The following is a 23,529-nucleotide window of genomic DNA, read 5'->3' on the forward strand; positions in this document are numbered from 1 at the left end:
CCGGCGTTGATGTAGTAGTCGCGTCGGTACCTGTCCAGAAGCCACAACCGGTTCATCGTGACGCCCACGCAGCGCGCGCACACGCTCAACACGTGCTAGCTGGCACACTAAGGGAATACTGGGCAACGTGGCGACATCCAGGTTTCGTTCGTTACCGCATGCCTGTCCTTGCAGTGGAAGTGCTGTGTGACAATCAGAAGTCGTGCACAAAGCAAAACAATGCACATTGCAAACACACTGTCTGCAAAAGATAAAGACCATGTAGCGAGGCGGCGCGCGTATTTCGCGAGCCAAGCATGCAAATAACAAATTTCACAGCTTGACATAATGGACTTCTAACACGCGATAAGGCGACTCTCCTAAATGTGACGGCCCTGTAACGTGTTGCCACGTGCCTCAGATGTCGGAAGTGTTAGATGTCGGAAGTGTTAGATGTCGGAAGTGTTAGATGTCAGATGTCGGATGTCAGGTGTTAGATGTTAGATGTCAGATGTCGGAAGTGTTACATGCCACCTGGGATATAGACAAAATAATGCCTTCCCCGGTAGAAGTGGTAGGATGTTTCGTAGCGCCTATGCAATGAACAGGGCTAATATGATAGTGAGTGACATTTTCAGAGCCATCTACACGCTAGCAAGACCTGCCACTGAGCATTATGTTCAGCTCTTTTCCACAGAAACGACTTGATGTACACACAAATTGGAGCCATTGGGGTCACGAAACAGTATGGCAAGCGGTCAACAGTTCCAACCAACGTGCTGAGGGGAGGCTTTAACGACGCTTACATTTCCGAGTCGATGGACTTCAGACCACAGTCAATTTTTCTGCCCGTGTTCGGTGCGACCAGGTCGTGGTCCGAGCCGTCGTCACCAGAACTGAAACGGAAATGGGGACGGCTGTAAGTGGTATACACCTTTATGACGACACGCGTTGCAGTTCGTGTCGTGACTTTAACTCGATAACTCCGACCGGTTGAACTAAAGCCGCTTCACCGTTCTTCGACGAACAAGGATTCCAGCAGAAGCCTCCGCGACTCACGCGTACAACTGACGATCCACTAGGTTATGTAATAAGGCCACCCGAGCGGTGGTAGCGGCGATAGCGGCGAAAGCCAGTTGTTGGTAACCGCACGTACGGTCGTTTAGCCTGGGGAGTGTTGTGTACCCACCTGACCAGCTGGAAGTGGCCCACCCCGGGGAGTGCTGTGTACCCATCTGACCAGCTGGGAGTGGTCACCCCGGGGAGTGCCCTGTGTACCCACCTGACCAGCTGGAGTGGTCCACCCCCGGGGATGCTGGTGTACCCATCTGACCAGCTGGAAGTGGTCCACCCCCGTGGAGTGCTGTGTAACCCACCTGACCAGCTGGGAGCGGTCCACCCCCCGGGGAGTGCTGTGTACCCATCTGACCAGCTGGGTGTGGTCCACCCCCGGGAGTGCTGTGTACCCCATCTGACCAGCTGGGAGTGGTCCACCCCGGGGAGTGATGGTACCCACCTGACCAGCTGGGAGTGGTCCACCCCGGGGGAGTGCCGTGTTACCCACCTGACCAGCTGGAGTAGTAGCCGGTGCGGTCCACCGGGCGGCTGTGGCGCTGGCGCACCCGCTCCAGCGTGTAAGGGTTGTTCGGCATGGCGACGGCGTTCTCCCACTTGCGGTACTCGCGCTCGGCAATCGTGCCTTGGACGGGGAGCGGCAGCCGTCAGACAAGTCCGCAGGGCAGCGGCTGACAGAGCGAACCAGGGAGTGAGCCACACGGGAACACGCGCACGGCAGGCACGTGTGCCGCTTACGGCACACTGGCCCTTGTGCGCATACCACGGAAGTGTTCACCAAAGCAACGACGCGTGGAAGAAATAAAGAGTAATATAAACCGTTGCATCAGGCATAAAATGACTTTTGTAAATATCGTGAAAGATACAAGTCACAAGTCATGTTGCATCAAGCGCCGCAAGCTATCAAGCGCCGCAAGTTATCACGTTTGTCATCACGCGCCGCAAGTTGCGTTGCATTCAAGCGATCACGCCGGCAGGACCCTCCCACCTGAGCGGAGCTGGGGTCGGCAGATCTCCTCCCCGTCGGACTCCGAGTCTCTGCCGCCCTCCACCGGAGACCGTACGCGCGCCGGCCGCGCTCGCAGGATGACCGAGTTGCAGGCCTCGGTCAGGCTGGTCTCCTTGAGCGCCTCGTCCCGGGAGGTGACGTACGAGGCCGGCGGCGAGGTGGCCGGAGTCAGCCGCACGCGCGGCCGCACCGGCGCAGAGCTCTAAGGACCGGGCGGAATTGTCAGCGCTCTGAGGACCGGCGGAATCGTCAGCGCTCTGAGGACCGGCGGAATCGTCAGCGCTCTGACGACGGGCAGAATCGTCAGCGCTCTGAAGACCGGCGGAATCGTCGGCGCTCTGAGGGCGGCGGAATAGTCAGGGCTCTGAGGACGGGCGGAATCGTCAGCGCTCTGAGGATGGGCAGAATCATCAGCGCCCTAAAGACAAGCGGAATCATCAGCGCTCCGGGGACTCGGGGATCATCAGCGCTCTGAGGACGAGCGTAATTACCAGCGCCCTGAGGACGGGCAGAATCCTCAGCGCTCTGATGGTGATCGGAATCATCATCGCTCTGAGGACGGGTGGGGTCGGCGCATTGGGGGCATTGAGACCCCTGCGCACACGTCCAGACCACGCCGGAGCATGACAACTGAGCCCCTCCAACGACTCCGATCGTGGCAACGGTTTGCAGATGATTCCGTCGGTGGATATGTGCTTCTCACTCAAGAATAATTCAAACGAGCCCATGATGTCACTTATTTCCCAATGCGCTATCACAACCGTTGCCAATGAGCACACAGACCAGCTAGCCCCATGATTGGAATCAAGACACCAACATCTTACACGCGTTGACACAACTGACATCGCTAGCCCAAAACGAAAGTACCAGCACAGCCCGCCCAGTGAACGAGGCGCGCCCTGCCACGCTCTCCGCCCACGCCCGTCCTGTCTGGGCGTCCATCAGCGACGGACGTACCTCCCGCTGCACGACCGGGGTCTCCGGCAGCGGCGGCGGCTCGGGCCGCGGCAGAACCGCCACCTCGAACTGGTGGCGGGCCGAGCCGTGACTGTTGGCCGCCTGCACCTGGTACGCGCCGGCGTCGACCTCCGTCAGCTGGCGCAGCACCAGCACCCACTCCCCGCCGCTGTGGCGCTCTGACGACGGGGCACGGCAGCTGGTCAGTGTACCGCATAGGATCGCAGAGGAGAGCACAGGTGGTCAGTGTACCGCAGAGGGCCGCAGAAGAGAGTACAGGTGGTCAGTGTACCGCAGAGGACCGCAGAGGAGGGTACAGGTGGTCAGTGTACCGCAGAGGACCGCAGAAGAGTACAGGTGGTCAGTGGACCGCAGAGGACCGCAGAGGAGCGTACAGGTGGTCAGTGTACCGCAGTGGACCGCAGAAGAGAGTACAGGTGGTCAGTGGACCGCAGTGGACCGCAGAAGAGAGTACAGGTGGTCAGTGTACCGCAGAGGACCGCAGAGGAGGGTACAGGTGGTCAGTGTACCGCAGAGGACCGCAGAGGAGGGTACAGGTGGTCAGTGTACCGCAGAGGACCGCAGAGGAGGGTACAGGTGGTCAGTGTACCGCAGAGGACCGCAGAAGAGTACAGGTGGTCAGTGGACCGCAGTGGACCCGCAGAGGAGGGCACAGGTGGTCAGTGTACCGCAGTGGACCCGCAGAAGAGAGTACAGGTGGTCAGTGGACCGCAGTGGACCGCAGAAGAGAGTACAGGTGGTCAGTGTACCGCAGAGGACCGCAGAGGAGGGGTACAGGTGGTCAGTGTACCGCAGAGGACCGCAGAGGAGGGTACAGGTGGTCAGTGTACCGCAGAGGACCGCAGAGGAGGGTACAGGTGGTCAGTGCACCGCAGAGGACCGCAGAAGAGTACAGGTGGTCAGTGTACCGCAGAGGGCCGCAGAGGAGGGTACAGGTGGTCAGTGTACTGCAGAGGATCGCAGAAGAGAGTACAGGTGGTCAGTGTACCGCAGAGGACCGCAGAGGAGGGTACAGGTGGTCAGTGTACTGCAGAGGATCGCAGAAGAGAGTACAGGTGGTCAGTGTACCGCAGAGGACCGCAGAGGAGGGTACAGGTGGTCAGTGTACTGCAGAGGATCGCAGAAGAGAGTACAGGTGGTCAGTGTACCGCAGAGGACCGCAAAGGAGAGTACAGGTGGTCAGTGTACCGCAGAGGGCCGCAGAAGAGAGTACAGGTGGTCAGTGTACCGCAGAGGGCCGCAGAAGAGAGTACAGGTGGTCAGTGTCCGCACAGGGCCGCAGAAGAGTACAGGTGGTCAGTGTACCGCACAGGGCCGCAGAAGAGTACAGGTGGTCAGTGTACCGCACAGGGCCGCAGAAGAGTACAGGTGGTCAGTGTACCGCAGAGGGCCGCAGAAGAGAGTACAGGTGGTCAGTGTACCGCACAGGACCGCAGAAGAGTACAGGTGGTCAGTGTACCGCAGAGGATCGCAGAAGAGAGTATAGGTGGTCAGTGTACCGCAGAGGGCCGCAGAAGAGTACAGGTGGTCAGTGTACCGCACAGGGCCGCAGAAGAGAGTATAGGTGGTCAGTGTACCGCAGAGGACCGCAAGGGAGAGTACAGGTGGTCAGTGTACCGCAGAGGGCCGCAGAAGAGAGTACAGGTGGTCAGTGTACCGCAGAGGGCCGCAGAAGAGAGTACAGGTGGTCAGTGTCCGCACAGGGCCGCAGAAGAGTACAGGTGGTCAGTGTACCGCACAGGGCCGCAGAAGAGTACAGGTGGTCAGTGTACCGCACAGGGCCGCAGAAGAGTACAGGTGGTCAGTGTACCGCACAGGACTGCAGAAGAGTACAGGTGGTCAGTGTACCGCACAGGGCCGCAGAAGAGTACAGGTGGTCAGTGTACCGCACAGGACCGCAGAAGAGTACAGGTGGTCAGTGTACCGCACAGGACCGCAGAAGAGTACAGGTGGTCAGTGTACCGCAGAGGGCCGCAGAAGAGTACAGGTGGTCAGTGTACCGCAGAGGGCCGCAGAAGAGAGTACAGGTGGTCAGTGTACCGCACATGGTCGCAGAAGAGTACAGGTGGTCAGTGTACCGCAGAGGGCCGCAGAAGAGTACAGGTGGTCAGTGTACCGCACAGGGCCGCAGAAGAGAGTATAGGTGGTCAGTGTACCGCAGAGGACCGCAAGGGAGAGTACAGGTGGTCGGTGTACCGCAGAGGACCCCAGAAGAAGATGCAGGTGGTCAGTGTACCGCACAGGACCTCAGAAGAGAGTACAGGTGGTTATTGTACCGCAGTGGACCTTAGAAGAGAGTACAGGTGGTTATTGTACCGCAGTGGACCGCAGAAGAGAGTACAGGTGGTCAGTGGACCGCAGTGGACCGCAGAAGAGAGTATAGGTGGTCAGTGGACCGCAGTGGACCGCAGAGGAGGGTACAGGTGGTCAGTGTACCGCAGAGGACCGCAGAGGAGCGTACAGGTGGTCAGTGTACCGCAGAGGACCGCAAAGGAGAGTACAGGTGGTCAGTGTACCGCAGAGGACCGCAGAGGAGGGTACAGGTGGTCAGTGTACTGCAGAGGATCGCAGAAGAGAGTACAGGTGGTCAGTGTACCGCAGAGGACCGCAAAGGAGAGTACAGGTGGTCAGTGTACCGCAGAGGACCGCAGAGGACCGCAGAAGAGTACAGGTGGTCAGTGTACCGCAGAGGACCGCAGAAGAGTACAGGTGGTCAGTGTACCGCAGAGGGCCGCAGAAGAGTACAGGTGGTCAGTGTACCGCAGAGGGCCGCAGAAGAGTACAGGTGGTCAGTGTACCGCACAGGGCCGCAGAAGAGTACAGGTGGTCAGTGTACCGCACAGGGCCGCAGAAGAGTACAGGTGGGTCAGTGTACCGCACAGGACTGCAGAAGAGTACAGGTGGTCAGTGTACCGCAGAGGGCCGCAGAAGAGAGTACAGGTGGTCAGTGTACCGCACAGGACCGCAGAAGAGTACAGGTGGTCAGTGTACCGCAGAGGATCGCAGAAGAGAGTATAGGTGGTCAGTGTACCGCAGAGGGCCGCAGAAGAGTACAGGTGGTCAGTGTACCGCAGAGGGCCGCAGAAGAGTACAGGTGGTCAGTGTACCGCAGAGGGCCGCAGAAGAGAGTACAGGTGGTCAGTGTACCGCACAGGGTCGCAGAAGAGTACAGGTGGTCAGTGTACCGCAGAGGGCCGCAGAAGAGTACAGGTGGTCAGTGTACCGCACAGGGCCGCAGAAGAGAGTATAGGTGGTCAGTGTACCGCAGAGGACCGCAAGGGAGAGTACAGGTGGTCGGTGTACCGCAGAGGACCCCAGAAGAAGATGCAGGTGGTCAGTGTACCGCACAGGACCTCAGAAGAGAGTACAGGTGGTTATTGTACCGCAGTGGACCTCAGAAGAGAGTACAGGTGGTTATTGTACCGCAGTGGACCGCAGAAGAGAGTACAGGTGGTCAGTGGACCGCAGTGGACCGCAGAAGAGAGTACAGGTGGTCAGTGGACCGCAGTGGACCGCAGAAGACAGTACAGGTGGTCAGTGGACCGCAGTGGACCGCAGAGGAGGGTACAGGTGGTCAGTGGACCGCAGTGGACCGCAAGGGAGAGTACAGGTGGTTATTGTACCGCAGTGGACCGCAGAAGAGAGTACAGGTGGTCAGTGGACCACAGGAAAAAAGTAGTGGTGAGCACGGCAGAGAGATGATCAGTTCAGCAGGATATTGTCACGTCAGAGGGGACGATCAGCGAAACCGCGGGATGATCAGCATAGAGGAGGAGATATCTGCACAACACAAGAGGCAACACGGAGTGAAGAGTAAGCCGGCCCAAAATAATGCTGTTCACCGCACTTTTACGGATGGTAAGCATGTGACTGCACGTCTGACTGACAGCTGGTCGTCCCACCAGCCCGGTTCCATCGCACGGTCCACACGCGCCTTGACGGAACTCTCATTGGCTGGCCGGTGCTGTCGTACCGATCTGGGCGGAGTCTGAAGGACGCAGCGGCCCGCTCTCCGCGCAGGAAGAAGACGCGCGGCTCCGGGTGGCCAGCCACGCGCAGCACCAGCCGCAGCGCACCACCTGACACCACCTGGTGCCGCCGCTCCGGCACCAGCGTGAAGTACGGCTTCTGGGCGGTTCGGCTGGATGCTAGCACCTGCGGCCGTCAGGACAGGCTTCAGTTGGGTCTCCAGACCTGAGCCGACCGATCGCACGGAGAAAATCGGGACCTGATGTGTTACCTCACCACTGGTGGCATCAAGGTCATTATGCATTTGGCTCAACGATGGACTGCCGGCATACGTGGTGGAAGAACAACTTGGAATGCGAAAACAACTAACCAGGTTTGTGCCGCCTATCGTTAGTTTGACTAGTTTTAAATCAAGGGACGGCGGGTGACAATCCATTCGACTAGTAATAGAATATCAAGACTGTTATTGCAGCCTGCGTCATGGACGGTAAGCAAGTTACATGTCACGGGCCTAAGTGATGCTTTGCATGGAGCACATGTTTCTGAGCAAGAGCTCGGGTCTGTCAGCCACCCTGAGCGTAAAGTGGTGCCCCGTCACCCACCCTGAGCGTTAAGTGGTGCCCCCGTCACCCACCCTGAGCGTGAAGTGGTGCCCCGTCACCCACCCTGAGCGTGAAGTGGTGCCCCGTCACCCACCCTGAGCGTTAAGTGGTGCCCCGTCACCCACCCTGAGCGTTAAGTGGTGCCCCGTCACCCACCCTGAGCGTTAAGTGGTGCCCCGCCACACACCCTGAGCGTTAAGTGGTGCCCCGTCACCCACCCTGAGCGTTAAGTGGTGTCCCTTCACCCACCCTGAGCGTAAAGTGGTGCCCCGTCACCCACCCTGAGCGTTAAGTGGTGTCCCTTCACCCACCCTGAGCGTAAAGTGGTGCCCCGTCACCCACCCTGAGCGTTAAGTGGTGCCCCGTCACCCACCCTGAGCGTTAAGTGGTGTCCCTTCACCCACCCTGAGCGTGAAGTGGTGCCAGGTCACCCACCTTGAGCGTGAAGTGGTGCCAGGTCTCGGCGCCGGCGGCTGTCACCAGGCAGGAGTACCGGCCGCTGTCCCGGCGACACGCGTCGTACAGCACCAGGTGGTGATGGTGCCGCACGCGGTACATCTCGTACCGGTCGGACGGCTCCAGCACCACCCCGTCTCGCAGCCAGTGCGTCTCTGGGGGAGGCGCCGTGCCGTAAGACGCAGGCAAATCCTCAACTCTCCCTAAAGGTGGCGCTGGTCACGCCCGGGACGCTCGAGTCCAAGGCACGATCAAGAATAGCAGTGCTATTTGTTACCTTGGCTGTTCTTTGATTCTACCTAAGCGGTGTCATTGAGCAACGGGTAAGCCAGGTGTGGTCGGACGACGCGGTGCAGATTTGGGGTGCCGCGACGCCGGGTCACAGGTCGGTGGATAACTAATGACAAGTCAGGTTAAGCAATATTAGTCTCTGTCCTTTCACCGCCTTTTAAAAGTATATATTTTTAACACACTCATGATTGCAAAACTGTGCGGACCGGACATTTTTCCCACGCTGAAACTGAACTGAAGATCGGACACTTTATCCAGGAAACAAAGTACTACTTAATCGACACACATATCTGGTGACTCAAGGCACCAATGGCGAGCATCATCAAACCTTCCTCTTCAGATGCCGCCAGCACTGACCCGAATTCTCGTCGACCGGGACCTTGCAGCGGAAGTGCGCAATGCAGCCGGTCTGGGAGACGAGCTCTGCGCATGCGCCAGGCGGCAGCTCCCTGGCCTGCTCGGCAGGGGGACGCGCGGTGCGCCGCTCTTTCACTCGCCCTGTCGTCTCCGGCGGCGGCGCCGGGTCCGAGCGGGCCGCCCCAGCACCGGTGACGGCGCCAGCGGGCGTCGCCAGGGTCTGGAAACGGCGTTCGCAGCGCGCCCGCTCCACCTCCGAGGCGGGCGACGCCAGGGACGCGGCCGACGGCGTGCGCTCGGCGGGACTGACGGCCTCGACGGCCGCCTCCGAGAACCGCCGCTCTGCGCGCAGCAGACAGTCAGAGGAGGAGCGGTCCGCCTCGAACGGCGACTCGTCGGCGGCCAGGCGCTCCGACACCTCGCAGAAGGCTCGCTCGATGTCGAGCTCCGAGTCGTGCGGCGAGCTGGCGCTCCGCGAGGGCGCCTCCGCCGGGCCGGCGGCCGCCGCCGCCCTGCTGGCAGGAGCGGCCGCCGGCCGGGCAGACTCGGTGGAATGCCGCTCACCGTCCCCGGGCGCTCTGGTCTTCCCCGGATCGGCCGCAGTTGCAGGCTTGCTGCAATGGATTGTGAAGTTATGCCTATTCCGAAAATTCGCACGCAGTGTTCATCACCGGAGGGAACTGTGCGTTTTCCAGGCTGTCCTCTCTCTGTTTGACACATACCGGTATACACCTCCCACAAAATGTCACACAAACATTGTGCAGCCAGTGATCAGCAGAAGTACAACACGTAAAACGCGCAGTCCGCTGACGCGAGCATCACATAGCTGAGTATCAGAGCGAGACACCCCTGCACAGTGCGCGACACTAGCGACCTGAGGTCAGTCTGCTGATCTCTCGGGGCGGTGCCGGTGGCGGCCGGCGCCCTCAGCTGCGGCCCTGACTGACCTGTGGGCGGTGACGAGCCGGCCCGTCAGGTAGCGGTCCCGGTCTGCGTCACGTGCCGCCCGCAGCCGAGCCGTGACATCCCCAGCCGGCGAGACGGAGCGCCACTCCTCCAGGCTCGACTCCGACCCGCGCTCTGAGAGGTCAGACAGCTCGTCCACGTCCCTGCAACAGCGCACGAGGCTTGGATGATGTGCTGGGCTCAGTCAGGTCAGACGGATCGCTTGCGTCCCCGTGATGGCAGGCCGACGGTGTGCTGCGCTCAGTCGGATCTGACAATCGGACAACACCTCAGCGGGCACTAGCAGGGCCTCCAAACGACACTGTGATTTCCGGCAGTGTTTTGTGGCCTCGTAATTCCATTTCAACGGATCAGGCAGCGCATCCGTGTCCACACAGAGGTTAACTAAAGGAACAGACTATCTTCAACACATATCTAGCATCACAGCCCAGACACTCTGAACGCAACGCAAGCTTGTACGGCTGAAAAACAACCCGAACTAAGGCAATTACTCAGAAAATAAATCAAGACATATTTGACAAGGACGCATGAAAAACAACGTGCTCATGACAATGTGACAACAAGTTATCTGTCAAGAACATCGGCAAATCGGACACACGCAGCGTGGTCGGACGCTAACAAAGCCCAAACAAAGCCTCATCGAAATAATTCGTTAGAGGGCTCCCAAAACGGAAGCCGCTTGTAGAGCCCGTAGCACATTTCTTAAACGAGTCCATTTGATAAAATATTTACGTAGGCGGACATCTCTGTTTTTGGCCGGCTACCTGAGACACTTACGTGTGGCACACCACCTCATCGCGACAACCCAGTGCACACCAAGGGTTTACGACATTGCTTAGCAGTTGAACGCCTTAAAACCTAACCTACAACTCTGAAGAATAGCACAGTTCGTGGGCGAAGCTTGTACCGAGCCAGCGGAGTACGTACCGGGAGCCGACGGTGACGGCTACCCGCTGACTGGGGTCGGGCACCAGCATGGGCACCGCCTCCTCGCCCAGCGGAGTACGTACCGGGAGCCGACGGTGACGGCTACCCGCTGACTGGGGTCGGGCACCAGCATGGGCACCGCCTCCTCGCCCAGCGGAGTACGTACCGGGAGCCGACGGTGACGGCCACCCTCTGGCTTGGGTCGGGCACCAGCATGGGCACCGCCTCCTCGCCCAGCAGGGCACATACCGGAAGCCGACGGTGACGGCTACCCGCTGACTGGGGTCGGGCACCAGCATAGGCACCGCCTCCTCGCCCAGCGGAGTACGTACCGGGAGCCGACGGTGACAGCTACCCGCTGGCTGGGGTCGGGCACCAGCATGGGCACCGCCTCCTCGCCCAGCAGCCGGTTGGCTTGGGTCAGCCGCCGCCGCCGGAACAGCCAGTTCTCCTCCCAGGAGGTGCGGTCCGCGTCCGAGGCAGAGTCCTCTGGCGGCGAGACTGGCAGACGGGCAGGTCGGTGAGACTCCGGAGGCACGGTTGAGAAAAAGTTGCGTGATGGAATATACATTACTGCAACCTAGTGGTATTCGCATTCCGGACGATATACATAGAAAGTGGTGAAGGTTGTGGCTATATCCACGTTACACTTGATCAAAGCCATACAGTGTTGTTGAATTCAGAAGGTAATGAAATCGCCAGCTCCACGATCTAGTTAAGACGGGAGAAGTCAGGTGTACAAGAAAAAAGAAGGTACATACGCAAAATCGTAACATAAACTTTATCCGAGAAAAATACATATGGTGTTAAAAAACGTCACTTAAAACACAGCGAGAGGAACGCAGTTTTGAACGCAGTTTCAGAACGCGATATTGCGCAGTTTTTTTCAGTGAAGGTGTTTTTTTCAGTGGCCGTGACATGGCAGGTCAACAGAGCATAGCGTCGGCTGAGCGGCCACTGACCTTGGGGCAGGCTGGTGCCCAGCTCCGGGAACGGCACCGACTGGCCGCCGGCAAAGTCAAGGTCCGAGTACGAGATGGAGAGGCCCGGCAGCGACACGTCCTCGCCTGAGGGTGACCCAGGTCAGTCGCGTCACACGTACACCAGGTACGGGGGACGTCATTAAGGGCTTCGGGGCACAGCGCGAGCATGGACACGAGCGGTATTGCTCATTTGCTTAAGTCAAAATTATTGATAACTGAGACCTCAACAGACATCTTCCATGGAGTTATTTAACACGCGCTCGGGTGGTGGGTGGGGTCAAATTGACCCCCCCCCCCCCCCCCGAAAGCTTTTCCAGAATGGTTTCCGAACGACGCGGCGTAGCCGCGCCAAATTCTGCATAGCTGTAGGCAATTGAATAGCGGATCGTTTGATGGAAAACACTCAGATGCACCTTGTAAGGTCGCTGACCTATGGCAGGTCAAAGTCAGACCATGGTTTCAGCGAAGGCAATTTCTAGAAAATTGTTCAATCTGATGCAACAACGGAGTGTTAGTCGAAGCCATACATCTCTGAAATGCTTTCTTAGACAACACAACAATTGAATGAGCACATTGCATTGACCTAGGTAAGGTTTGAAGGTCAGGCCAAGGTCAAAACCAACTTGTTTTATTACTCTAGGGCTTGCTGTATGGGATAGTTTCTGGTGCTCATTTCCAATTTTCAACATTTGGTTTTTAGGAGCATACTGTCTAGCGTTAACTTTGTCGCATATTCAAATACAAAACTCCAAGCAGTCTTGTATGATTTTGGTCACCATGACCTTCAAGAGGTCAAACAAGGCCACTGACCTTAAATGAGCATGTGAACTTTTGCCTAGAAACAGTTATCTAGGATCTGGGGGCACTTTGGGGACCAACCTGGCATTTGACCTTGTTTGACCTTATTTGACCCGAATATCATGACCTAGAAGCCCTAAACTTTGACCTAAGTGAGTTCACGTACAGGTCAAGATACCCTGTGAATTTGGTGTCTCTAGCCCTCGTAGTTCTTGAGATCTCGGGGGTCAAATTAACCCCCGCCCGAGCGAAGGGTATTCAGCCGGCCACCCGGGCGCGTGTTAAGGTCAAATTAGGCCACCGAATTAAAATGAGCCGGATCAATTCTTTGTTTTTGAAACATAATGCCCAGCATAACCCCTGGCGCTTACTTAAGTTAAAAAATCAACATAATCTCATAGGTTTTTAAGGACCTTCCTAAGATCAAACAAGGTCACTGACTAATATGAACTCCAGTGACCCCCTGCATAGAGGTTGACGACGCACCCTAAGCAAATGCAGGATATTTAACTTGAAATTTTGAAATGTCACTTTTAGGAATGCCGTGACATGAAAAAAATCCCTTGCTCACATATTTTGTATATTACAGATCTTTGAATATCTGGACATTGTCGTTTTCGCAGTTAGTGTTCACCTGCCTAGCAGATCGTTTCCACGACAGCCCCCTGAACGAGCGCACTCCTCCATATGTTCTAATGACCCACACCTGCTTTGGCTGCGAGTGTCTTGCATATTGCGTGTGTAGCCACTGGGTGCGGGGACGAAGGCTTGCATCTCTAGTTGCCAAACCACAATGCATTGCGGGAAACACAACTGTTGTTGCTTTGTTCCTTTGTTTCTCCAGCTTTTCTTCTGCCGCGTTCCTCGCAAATCTTGAAAGTCGCAACTTTTGTTTCAAATTTTTATAGTTTCGAAGATCGTAACCAGCAAATTTTGCTCCCTTTCAGGATATGTAATTTTCACAGGTCTTTCAGCGCACGTGATAAGCGCGGCTGGTTCATGGGCGTCACAGTCAAGTGTTACATAAGCGGACGTGACTGTAGGGGTTGCGTTGGGCTTGATAATGGATGGACCCTCGGTATGAACAAACGCGACACACTGACTCTGTCACAACTAAAAACGAGGACTTAGGCACCTCGCATAGGTAGTAAACAAATTGCAGCAAGTCTAAAAACTGATGATATGCCACATTTATCTAATTATATCGTGAGACATCACCAAAAACCATCACTGCGTTAACGATGCCGGTCACGAACTTACGCAGCATGACAATGACATGCAAATATGTCACAGTCAGCAGTATTTTGACAGAGATCCGTGTGCCGAAAGGCTGCGTCATGCGTTCCGCTGAGTCAGGTGGCCCATGTGGACCGCCGTCCGCTTTCAAACCAACTAGTGAGGTGGGTGGTGCGGACACCGGAGGCTTTGCCCTGCAAGCGAAAACAATAGGGGGGGGGGGGGGGGGGTCGGCGCAGCGCAGCGCAGCGTGAAACGAGGAGAGCCGTGCCGTCCAAGGGCGCAGCCAGTGTGTGTGGGGGGGGGGGGGGGGGGGGCAGGAGCTCGGCGCGGTGCAGCGTGGAATAAGGAGAGCCGTGCCGTCCAGTGGCGCAGCCAGGGTAGGGGGGAGGCAGGGAGCTCGGCGCAGTGCAGTGTGGAATGAGGAGAGCAGAGCTGTCCAGGGGTGCAGCCAGTAGAGGGGGCGGGGAGCTTAGTGCAGCGCAGTGTGGAACGAGGAGAGCCGTACCGCCCGGGGGCGCAGCCAGGGAGGGGGCGCTGGGTCCGTCCCTCCCTTTCGACCTGCATTTTGTTTGTTTTTAGCATAGACAGCTCCCGACGGGAATTTAAAAATCGTCGTGATGTTTCCTCCCCGAGATCCGGTCCCAACTTCTTATGCAAAGCCTGGCTGCACCCCTGGCACCGACCTGGGCGAACCCTAGCCTGCCGGTCAGTTGCTGCCATCTTCAGTTGCTGACATGGGAGGCCGAAACTAGCTAACCTATGCCAGCAAAGATAGCTTTCAGCTCAGCGTGAGTAGCTCGTGGCGTTCAGAGTTAAATGACGTGATTGTGCAAATGTGTAAATTCGGGCCTTTGCTAATAATAGCAGCTCATTACGGTCGATATTGAGCGCGAAGCTCTTGGTCAGAAGTCACGGTTCTGTTCCTCTGTGGGCTTAACGTTGTTCTCTACCAGCAGACGAGCTGGAGCTGCATAAACTGTCATGACTTACCACATTTCCACGCACAAATATGTGAGTAACAAGCAATGCACCTATTTTGTACCGTGTGCCAAGTGGGACCGAGCCTGTCTACTGTCGTGGCTTACCCCCGCTTCCTTCCGCGCTGCTGCTGGACTTGGCAGTCGAGGACTGGGATGCCACAGATTCCCTCCTGCTTCCTGGTGCGTTTCCGTACTTGTGATCTCCCTCCTCCTCGTTCTCGTACATCATGATCTCTTCTATCTCCTCCTCAATCTGTGAGCATTTTTATCTGTCAATCATCTGCCCGTCAATCCAATATGGTGCAGAAAGACCTGACAATAGTACAAGCTTGCTCGCTACAAAACGTTTCGAGTAGCCTTAATCAGCTAGACCAGGGCGGGCTTAAGTATATGATACCATGCCATAAACTGCACCGAGCTACACTAGGCTATCGCATTAAGTGTTCAAACCGAGGGACCTTCAACCACGATCTTCAGCACCGCCGACATTCTGAGTGCGCTCTCCAGTACACCACACGTTCTCCCGACGCTCTCACATGCTAAACCTTCTTACCGACAACGGGCACGGAACACATTACTACATCATCACCTCCAAACACCACTCTCTCACTGTAATCTCCAGTACGGAGGAGCCCTCCTCCTCCTCCTCCTCCTCCTCGTGGTACCCCGCTCCCTCGGACTCCGAGTCCTCCGCTTCGCTTCGACTCCTGGGTGCGGCGCCCGCCCCCAGCGAGGTGACGTCACATGCCTGCAGGGGGGTGACGTCCTCCGACTGGACGGCCGCATCACAGAAGCCTACCGATTGGACAGCAGTCAGAAGGGGCCACCAATCCGAGAAACCGATCAAAAGGCGTTGCAGGTCATACCACACACGATAAAAGTACTATTCTGATGGCAAAGCCTCGCCTTGTACATGCAGGAAGCATAATGCATTTATCCTGTAGGTCGGAATGAGATTAGTGTCTGACCCTATGTTATATACGCGCCGTTGCTATTCGCGTACCAACCGTAGTTAAGACGTGCGATAATACGTGGGCAAACGGTTTAAGTAAGCACACGCATCAGTCACGTCCACACTTCCCGTATTTTACGCAGAGCTACCGCGATTTCCGGCTTATTTGTGCTTCTGACGGGAGGAAGTTAAAGATGACCGATTTTTCTGACATGGGCCTTGTCCATCCCCCACCAAAAGCAAAGTGCGGGATCGTTTCATGTCGGATCGTTGGCAGCAGGAGCCTACGTCTGCTCAGTTCACAACAAAACGTTTACATCATTGAGCGAAGCATGCGTGGTATTTCTTACAGGGCAGGTGGGGAATGTTTTAAACCACCTCTAAAGCTGCACCAAAAATTCCCATCACCCTGTGAATGCAATTTGTACTTATTCCAAATGATTTTCTGAAATGTTTCCACGAAAACGTAGCATTACATATCACATTATGCCATAAAATGAGAGAAATGTGGAAGAATACGAATTTGTGTTTTATTCCAGCAGGTTGATGACTATTTCTGATTTTTGAAATAGCCAGTTCCAATAAAGCGGCATGTGCTCTACCCTTCGCAGGACGTCAGGCTACAAAGAGCGAGGTGCGTTTGCTTTTTAAAGGAAATAGCCAGATGTTATATATAGCGGAAATATTGCGCATGATGTCATTTAGAATACAGAACAAGTACATCTCAAGATGGGCGACAATTTTCCATTGTTTTGGATTTGCTGCACCAACTTCTTGGGTCTGCTGCCAGTCCATACGAGTTTCAAAAACGCTCCTTAGCCCTCCCCCCCCCCCCCCCCCATGGCGTTAAGTCCGGAGCTCGAGACACGGCTGCGATGTCCGATAAAACCTCTCAGCAGTCCCAGTTAGAAAGCTACACTATCAGCATACACCACACAGCAAGGTCACATTTGCGCACAAATATAGGAATTTTCTGGAATACCCACGAGGTTTTCCAGGAATGGCGCTTCAAGTGTAATCGGTATGTGCTCGTCCAACAGGTGACTTAACATTGCATGACCAGTAAGTGCTGCAGTCGATGAACATTGCATTTGGCGCCGTACTGCATTAGTCTCTAATGTGTGCACCTGTAAAATACGTAAGGGCCTTGCAAGTTTCTACACACCTGTTCTGCCGCGTGTGGCTTTACATTATCCTCGCGTCAGAGAAACGCAGGTCATGGGACGAGGGGAGGGACGTTTGCCTGCCCTTGCCGCATTTTGCTCCTGTATCTGATATGCGCTGTGGCCAGGTGAGGTCGTCGGTGTCGTATCGTGCCCGGCGTCGTCCCTTACCGGCAGGGGGCGCAGCAGGGGCGGCGGGGGCAGCGGCGGCCGGGCGGCGCGCCTTTTCTCCCAGCCGGCTGAGGACGGCAGTAGCCAGGATCTCCTCGTAGGTGTGAGAGTTCGGCTCCTCACCGCAGCCGTCCGGCGAGGTCAACTCGGCCCGCGACTCCAGCGACCCCAGCTGAGGACGGGGCGCAACGTCAGGCGACACAAGCGATCCCAGCTGAGGGCGGGGCGTAACGTCAGGCGACCCCAGCTGAGGACGGGGCGCAACGTCAGGAGACCCCAGCGACCCCAGCTGAGGATGGGGTACAACGTCAGGAGACCCCAGCTGGGGACGGGGCGCAACGTCAGGCGACACAAGCGACCCCAGCTGAGGGCGGGGCGCAACGTCAGGCGACCCCAGCTGAGGACGGGGCGCAACGTCAGGAGACCCCAGCGACCTCAGCTGAGGATGGGGTGCAACGCCAGGCGACCCCAGCTGAGGACGGGGCGCAACGTCAGGAGACCCCAGCGACCCAAGCTGAGGATGGGGGGCAATGTCAGGCGATTCCAGCGACCCAAGCTGAGGATGGGGCACAACGTCAGGCGCCTCCAGCGGCTCCACCTGAGGACGGAACACCACGCCTGCACGTGCTGCCCGTGGGAGGCAGCCCGAATAAACGCTAATTTCAAACCGCAGACGTTGAGTTATAAGTGTATAAATGAATTGCTAGTCGTAGTTACAACCATGACAGTGACGAAACTTACAAAACAAGTAGTACGGCGCGAACTTTAAAATGTCATCTCTTAAAGTGTTCGCATTGCATATTTACCATTCTATTATCGTTAACTACAGTTGTTACATCAAAATGCTTCGTAAGCGCCCAATGCCGTTCACCATTCTTGAAACATAAATCAAACAAGCAATTTGGACGGAGCCTCTGCGGTGTACTAAACACGGATATCATAAAATGGCATATTTCGGCGCTGTACGGTGCGGTACGTTGGCATACGAAAGGATGCAACATGATCGCTTTTACTGAGAACACGCCCGTGGATCACGGACCTACATCACATATTTCAGCGTACTGATCAGCTTGGCCGCTGCCTACTCGTGAACTAAGATCGAAGATATTACTGGACGATTTGTAACGTCCGATGGACAAGCAACAACACAGTCTGAACGGCGTAAAACGTGAACAACTGTCTATGGCGGCAGAGCAGGATTTTTACCGGACCCCATTTTCACTCAGAGAGGTCCGTGTTAGGCCTGAGGCGGCCGGTGTGGCGGGGCGGCGCGAGGCGGGACGGAGCGAGGCGGGACGAAGTAGGGCAGGGCAGAGCGAGGCGGGGCGGAGCAAGGCGGAGCGGAGCGAGGCGGGGCGAGGCGGGACGAGGCAAGGTGGGGCGGGCCGTGACGTCACCGTACCGGGGTGCCGTCGGCCTCCTGCCTGAGCGGCAGCCGCATGGCTGCCTGCTGCGCCTGCTGCAGCACCGCCTTCAGCTCGGCCACCGTCGTCGTCGGGCTGCACGACTCATCCAGCGGCCGGTCTGCGCCGTCAGCAGGAGTGAGTCAGAGCCGCGAGCGAGGAGGGCCTGGGCGCTGGCCGCGGACTCCTCAGGCCCGCTTGCTGCGGACTTGGAGACATGATCACTCAGCGCTAATAACAGTGTGATTATTTGGAAAGCACTTTTACACTTGTTCGAGACACAGACGCCTTTAGCTGGCAACATCAAACGCAAAGTGGAAGGCATGCTTTTCAACTTAAAATTGGGGGACAACAGAGAGTAGCAATGCCAAGAGGCACCGTTAGAGACAGGTTTGATGTGCACAGGCATAGGACAAACACTGCTAAGTTTTCAACTGGTCTTCTCTGCATTGCTATTTCGCCATGTCACATCGCTTCCAGATAGTTAGTTACACACCGTTTCACTTGATGCAAAAGCGACGGTAGCTTTCAATAGAGTAACAAAACGGTGGACCGTTTCACTGCACCGCACGTACATGCAGCGAGATGGGGTGCGCATTATTAACATGCGTGACCAAATAACCAATGCAATCAATATCAGGAACTTGCATGCACATCGAAGTACGTGGTCGAAGTTTACTCAAGTGCGGCGAAAAGGGATAGTTCGATTTCGAAACCATGCAGTTAATTAACGAGTTGCACCATAGCATTCCAGAACGGAGCGCACGACACTGACGAAAGCTCACAGAACCGCGGCACGAACATCTCACTTTGCAGAGTCATGCAGAGAGACCGAGTTAGTCGGGAGATGGCCGACACCAGTTTCGGATGATAATCTCTGTAAAGCTCAGCATCTGGAAGAAACCGTGTGACCACGAACTAAAAAAGGACGGGGAAGTAGCATATGCACTATTTGACATACAACTCCAGAATTACAACACAAACGTATAACGAAAAGCTTTCAAGAGCATGACAGTTATGTCGTTGGGAAACGATACAGTCGCCTGGGATGACCACACCTTTGGCACGAATGACAGAGTACGTCAGGGGTGTAGCTTTATATTCAGCTGCGGGGCATTCAGCCATCGCAGCTGAATATTTCTTCACATTGCCCTGCCTCCAATTTGGGCTCAAGCACCCCAACCAAACTTTTACAAGAAAGTGAGCAAAATACAGAAAAACCGCATGCCGGCGTATTTTGGAGCATGCTTCGTCATTTTCCAGCAAGATGGTTCTGTCTTCATATTCACACTGAGATTTGCATTTCAAAACCGATCACTGCAGCGTTGCCTAAATGCAGGCCACTAGTGGTATTCAACATACTAATTATCATGTCACACCTCATTTACCACGACAGTCGAAACCATGACATCCGAATTTCATCAAAATGCAAGGTCATTAAACCCGGACCCCTGCGATTTCGCAAAAACTCGTGCCATTAGTAATGCCAAACGTGCTGATTATGGTAGTGCATCTCGTTTCCAGCCATATTCATCCCCAAATTTAAAGTCATCGTACCTGGACCCCACAATTCTTCTAAAACCCAAATAAATGATAGAGTTCGACAAAATGATGGTGATGATTCCGCTCGTTTTGAATCACATTAAAAACCGTAACTTCAGCAGGTCATCAAAACTCTTAATCACTCAACCTGGACTCCCACGATTTTGCCTTTTTGACATTGGCAGCATTTAACGTGCTGATAAACGATGGTAAATCTCGTTTACCGCCACCTTAAAAACTTAACCTCCACACTCCATCAGAGTCGAAGATCATTGAACTCGCACCACTACGATTAAACTTCAGATTTGTTGGCGTCCCGGGCTCGGTGTTTACAAGTAAATTCTTGTATACTATATCTAACAATGTGGCGGAAAGCGATTCACCATTGGTACCAGCATGACACTGCTAATTACATGGCCGTAATATTGTTTTTCTACGATGGGAAACGAAATGCAACATCGTACTCCGCATACTAACGACTATTAAAGCTGTATATGTGGACAAAATTATAGCGGCCTGAGCTTAATAACCTTATACTTTGGAGATCTCCGTGGGTCATAATTTTCACTGTGCCTCGAAACGAGACCAACCGCCGTAATCAGCATGTGAAACTCATCAATCAGATAAGTGCCAGAACAGCTGTGAATGGGTCCAGTTTCAATGATCTTGAAATACAACCAAGATTATATTTCAATATAAGAAATATGACCTTGACCTACACAGACCTCTGATAGCCACGGTGTTGAATGTGGCGGGAAACGAGTTGCACCATCGTAGTCAGTGTTCGACGCTTCTGTTGGTTTGAATTTGAGCCAAATCGTTGGTGTTCGTGCTACGTAACCTTGCTTGTGTTTCGATGACCTCTGAAAGTCACCTGTCAGTGTCGTGGGAAGCGAGGTGACCATAATCTAACACCTTGAAAACCACCAGTGCCTTGTGATTAAGCACAGCTGTAAGGGTTTGTGCCTGAATGCAAATTTGAATGTGGATACGAATACAAAGCTGACTTGACAAACGCCGTTACTCACTGTTCGCCCCCCCCCCCCCCCCCCCACATGCACGCGCAAACTTAAACTCATTCCAAAAAACTACGTCCCTGAGCCCTCCAAAGGGCATCATAAGACATTTCTCGAAAATATAGCATTTAATTTATATATTAACCGATTAAGAAGCCACCATTGTACAAAAGTGACATTAAAGACCCAGAAGACCGATCACACTTCTACACCTTTAGCTTGGCTTGAACGTCAACGAGTCCTGCTAGCGACATAAAAGCCGAGATCGATACCATTCAGTACACTGAACCGACCGTCCCAATGCCTTACCACCAGATGGACTAGTTTTAGATAACCCTTTAACCCCGACGCCGTGATGACCACCCCAGAGTTTGGCCCTCCGCGGCTCGCCGGTGCCGCCGGCCTCTCACCAGGCCCCTCCCCCTCTCCGAGCCCAGCCTCTGACCGGGCCACTCTCTCCCAGCCCAGCCTCTCACCAGGCCTCCCTCTCCCAGCCCAGCCTCTCACCAGGCTCCCTCTCCGAGCCCAGCCTCTCACCGGGCCCCTCTCTCCCAGCCCAGCCTCTCACCAGGCCCCCTCTCCCAGCCCAGCCTCTCACCCGACCCCCTCACCTGCCAGCGACGGTTTGATGCTGGCGGTCTGGATGGACTCCCCCAGCAGCGTCTCGACCACGTTCTCCAGGTGACCCCTGACCTCTGCCGTCACGTGGTCGGGGTCACGGAGGGCCGGACCGCCTGGGGTGGGATGTTCTGAGGTCACTTGGCAAGCCGCCAGGGCGCGGAACAGCCACACCTAACGACAGCGGGCATCAGCTGGCCATGGCCTGTTCCGTTGCCCTTAGCAGAGTCATGTCTGACCGTTGTAACTCAGCATGCCAACACTTACCAGTCGCTGTTACTTGGCAATACAGTGGCTGCCAAAACCGCGCTCTGATCAGGTCGTCCATGCACTTCGGAACACCTCAAAATGGTATTACATCATCGCACATGACACCTTGGTGGAAAAGTCATCGCAAGACCAATGTCGGGCGCTTCGCCCCCCCCCCCCCCCGCCCCCCTCCTGACGATGCGCTTCCACGGCTCGTGCCAAACGAGTGGAGCACACGATCAGATTGGAAGTGCATGCGGTAGTGAAGTGGTAGTGTCGCAGTACGGAACAGGTGAAGAACCGGCGCGTCGCACGGGCCGCCGTCTGAGCCCGAGTTCAGCGCGCACCCCATCTGACGCCCACCTGGAGGCTTGGCACCCACCTGGAGGCTTGGGACGGGGTACGTCGTCGTGGCTCACCGACGGGTCGTACCCGGAGTCGTCCTCGCTATCCGCTGCGGGCAGGCAGGTCATTGGTCAGGATGACCTTGGGTGTCCGTTGCCAACCACAGGCAACGCCGGGGTTCCGCGAACAAAGTGTCGGGTAAAACAGTGCGTTTGACCCAGAAGTTCACACTAGTCAACAGCTTGGTGTTCCCACTCCGCACACAGTTCATAACAAATCATGAGGGAAACTTCAGAACTTGATACCGGACGGATGGGCATAACGGCTGAACCGCGTCGCCCAGATTGCGGCCTGTCTCCCAAGCGTTGTGGGACACACGATTATTGAATCAGGATCTCAAACTCAACCAGGTATCTCTCAACCAGGCGTCTCGCAATCTGGTGAGGGAATGAGTATGGAGTGCGAATGTCCCTATACGCCTTTTTGAATACGTTTGGGAATGCATGCGTTTGCGATGGCGTGGGTGATTTCATTCGCGTCATTTCCAGGAGCCCCTCGCTGTCATTCCCTGCTGCCAACAGCAATGACACGAGATAATAATGAAACATAAGCAGCTGATTCTGTGCCGTCTTTTCAGTTACGAGGAGGACATCGGTTATACGCCACGATACGAATACGTCTACTTGAAACATGAACACAACAGATGTGTATAATGGACGACCTCATTGACAACGCTTTGCTCATCTTAGCCCGTAACTCTCTTGCGCTGGAAAACGAGAAATGGCGGCGCCGATAAATCTAGCCTTACATTTCTTGTGCAAACTTTGCAAAGTTAGCACCATGGCATGCCAAGTCAGCTGTCTATGGCGTCATCTCTGAATGTTTCTAGGGTTGTTGTTACGGCAAACGTCTGACATTTCCGCCTGTTCATTGGTCATACATAACATGTGCCTTTGGTCAGGCAACTAGCATAGAACTATACTCTACAAACACATAGGCACTTCTGATAGGTAAATAGTCTTTTCATAGTGAAATCAGGTCGATGACCTATATAAATCCCGTTGGAAGTAAGATTACCACTCAGGTTAAAGCAGACCACTTTATACACTGAATCTGATTCTGAACACGATTATGTGCTTGCGTAGTCAAAAAAGTGCTATCTTTGCTCAGGAAAATGTTCATTTCTTAACTTTTGGTTCCTAAGTATTGTTTACCTAACCTGGCGGCCCATCGTTCGACTTCAGGAGGTGAAATCTGATGAAGTTTGACTTCTTAGACCTTGGCACGGATTGGCACGGACTGGCACGGATTGGCACCAGCCTTGGCACGGATTCTTAAGTCCTGGCCTAGCTCAATTTTGAGTCGACTAGCGAGAGGCGCTTACTACCTTCTGGCCCATGTTGCCAGTAAGAAGAGCTCCCGCACGGCGAAGGTTAAGCTAAAGGCTTCCTGACCGCACGAC

At 55.2% G+C, this 23,529-nt stretch overlaps 1 protein-coding gene across 1 annotated transcript in view; it reads right to left on the reverse strand.

Annotated features, from left to right (window-relative positions):
• Positions 1-1,535: 1,535 nt before the first annotated feature.
• LOC119106133 (uncharacterized) overlaps positions 1,536-23,529 on the reverse strand; it is a 55,583-nt gene continuing 33,589 nt past the window's right edge. The window contains exons 5-21 of the mRNA XM_037229730.1: positions 22,105-22,176; positions 21,467-21,589; positions 18,297-18,418; positions 16,895-17,066; positions 15,219-15,403; positions 14,714-14,861; positions 11,571-11,675; positions 10,941-11,109; positions 9,663-9,824; positions 8,999-9,329; positions 8,716-8,812; positions 8,047-8,222; positions 7,120-7,195; positions 7,014-7,028; positions 3,020-3,198; positions 2,042-2,264; positions 1,536-1,678 (exon numbers count right to left, since the gene is read on the reverse strand). Of these exons, the coding sequence (XP_037085625.1) occupies positions 1,536-1,678; positions 2,042-2,264; positions 3,020-3,198; positions 7,014-7,028; positions 7,120-7,195; positions 8,047-8,222; positions 8,716-8,812; positions 8,999-9,329; positions 9,663-9,824; positions 10,941-11,109; positions 11,571-11,675; positions 14,714-14,861; positions 15,219-15,403; positions 16,895-17,066; positions 18,297-18,418; positions 21,467-21,589; positions 22,105-22,176 (2,498 nt within the window). The remainder of the gene's footprint in view (positions 1,679-2,041; positions 2,265-3,019; positions 3,199-7,013; positions 7,029-7,119; positions 7,196-8,046; positions 8,223-8,715; positions 8,813-8,998; positions 9,330-9,662; positions 9,825-10,940; positions 11,110-11,570; positions 11,676-14,713; positions 14,862-15,218; positions 15,404-16,894; positions 17,067-18,296; positions 18,419-21,466; positions 21,590-22,104; positions 22,177-23,529) is intronic.

This window comes from Pollicipes pollicipes, unplaced genomic scaffold (genome assembly GCF_011947565.3).
Source record: "Pollicipes pollicipes isolate AB1234 unplaced genomic scaffold, Ppol_2.1 Scaffold_6138;HRSCAF=7277_pilon_pilon_pilon, whole genome shotgun sequence".
NCBI lineage: Eukaryota > Metazoa > Arthropoda > Thecostraca > Pollicipedomorpha > Pollicipedidae > Pollicipes > Pollicipes pollicipes.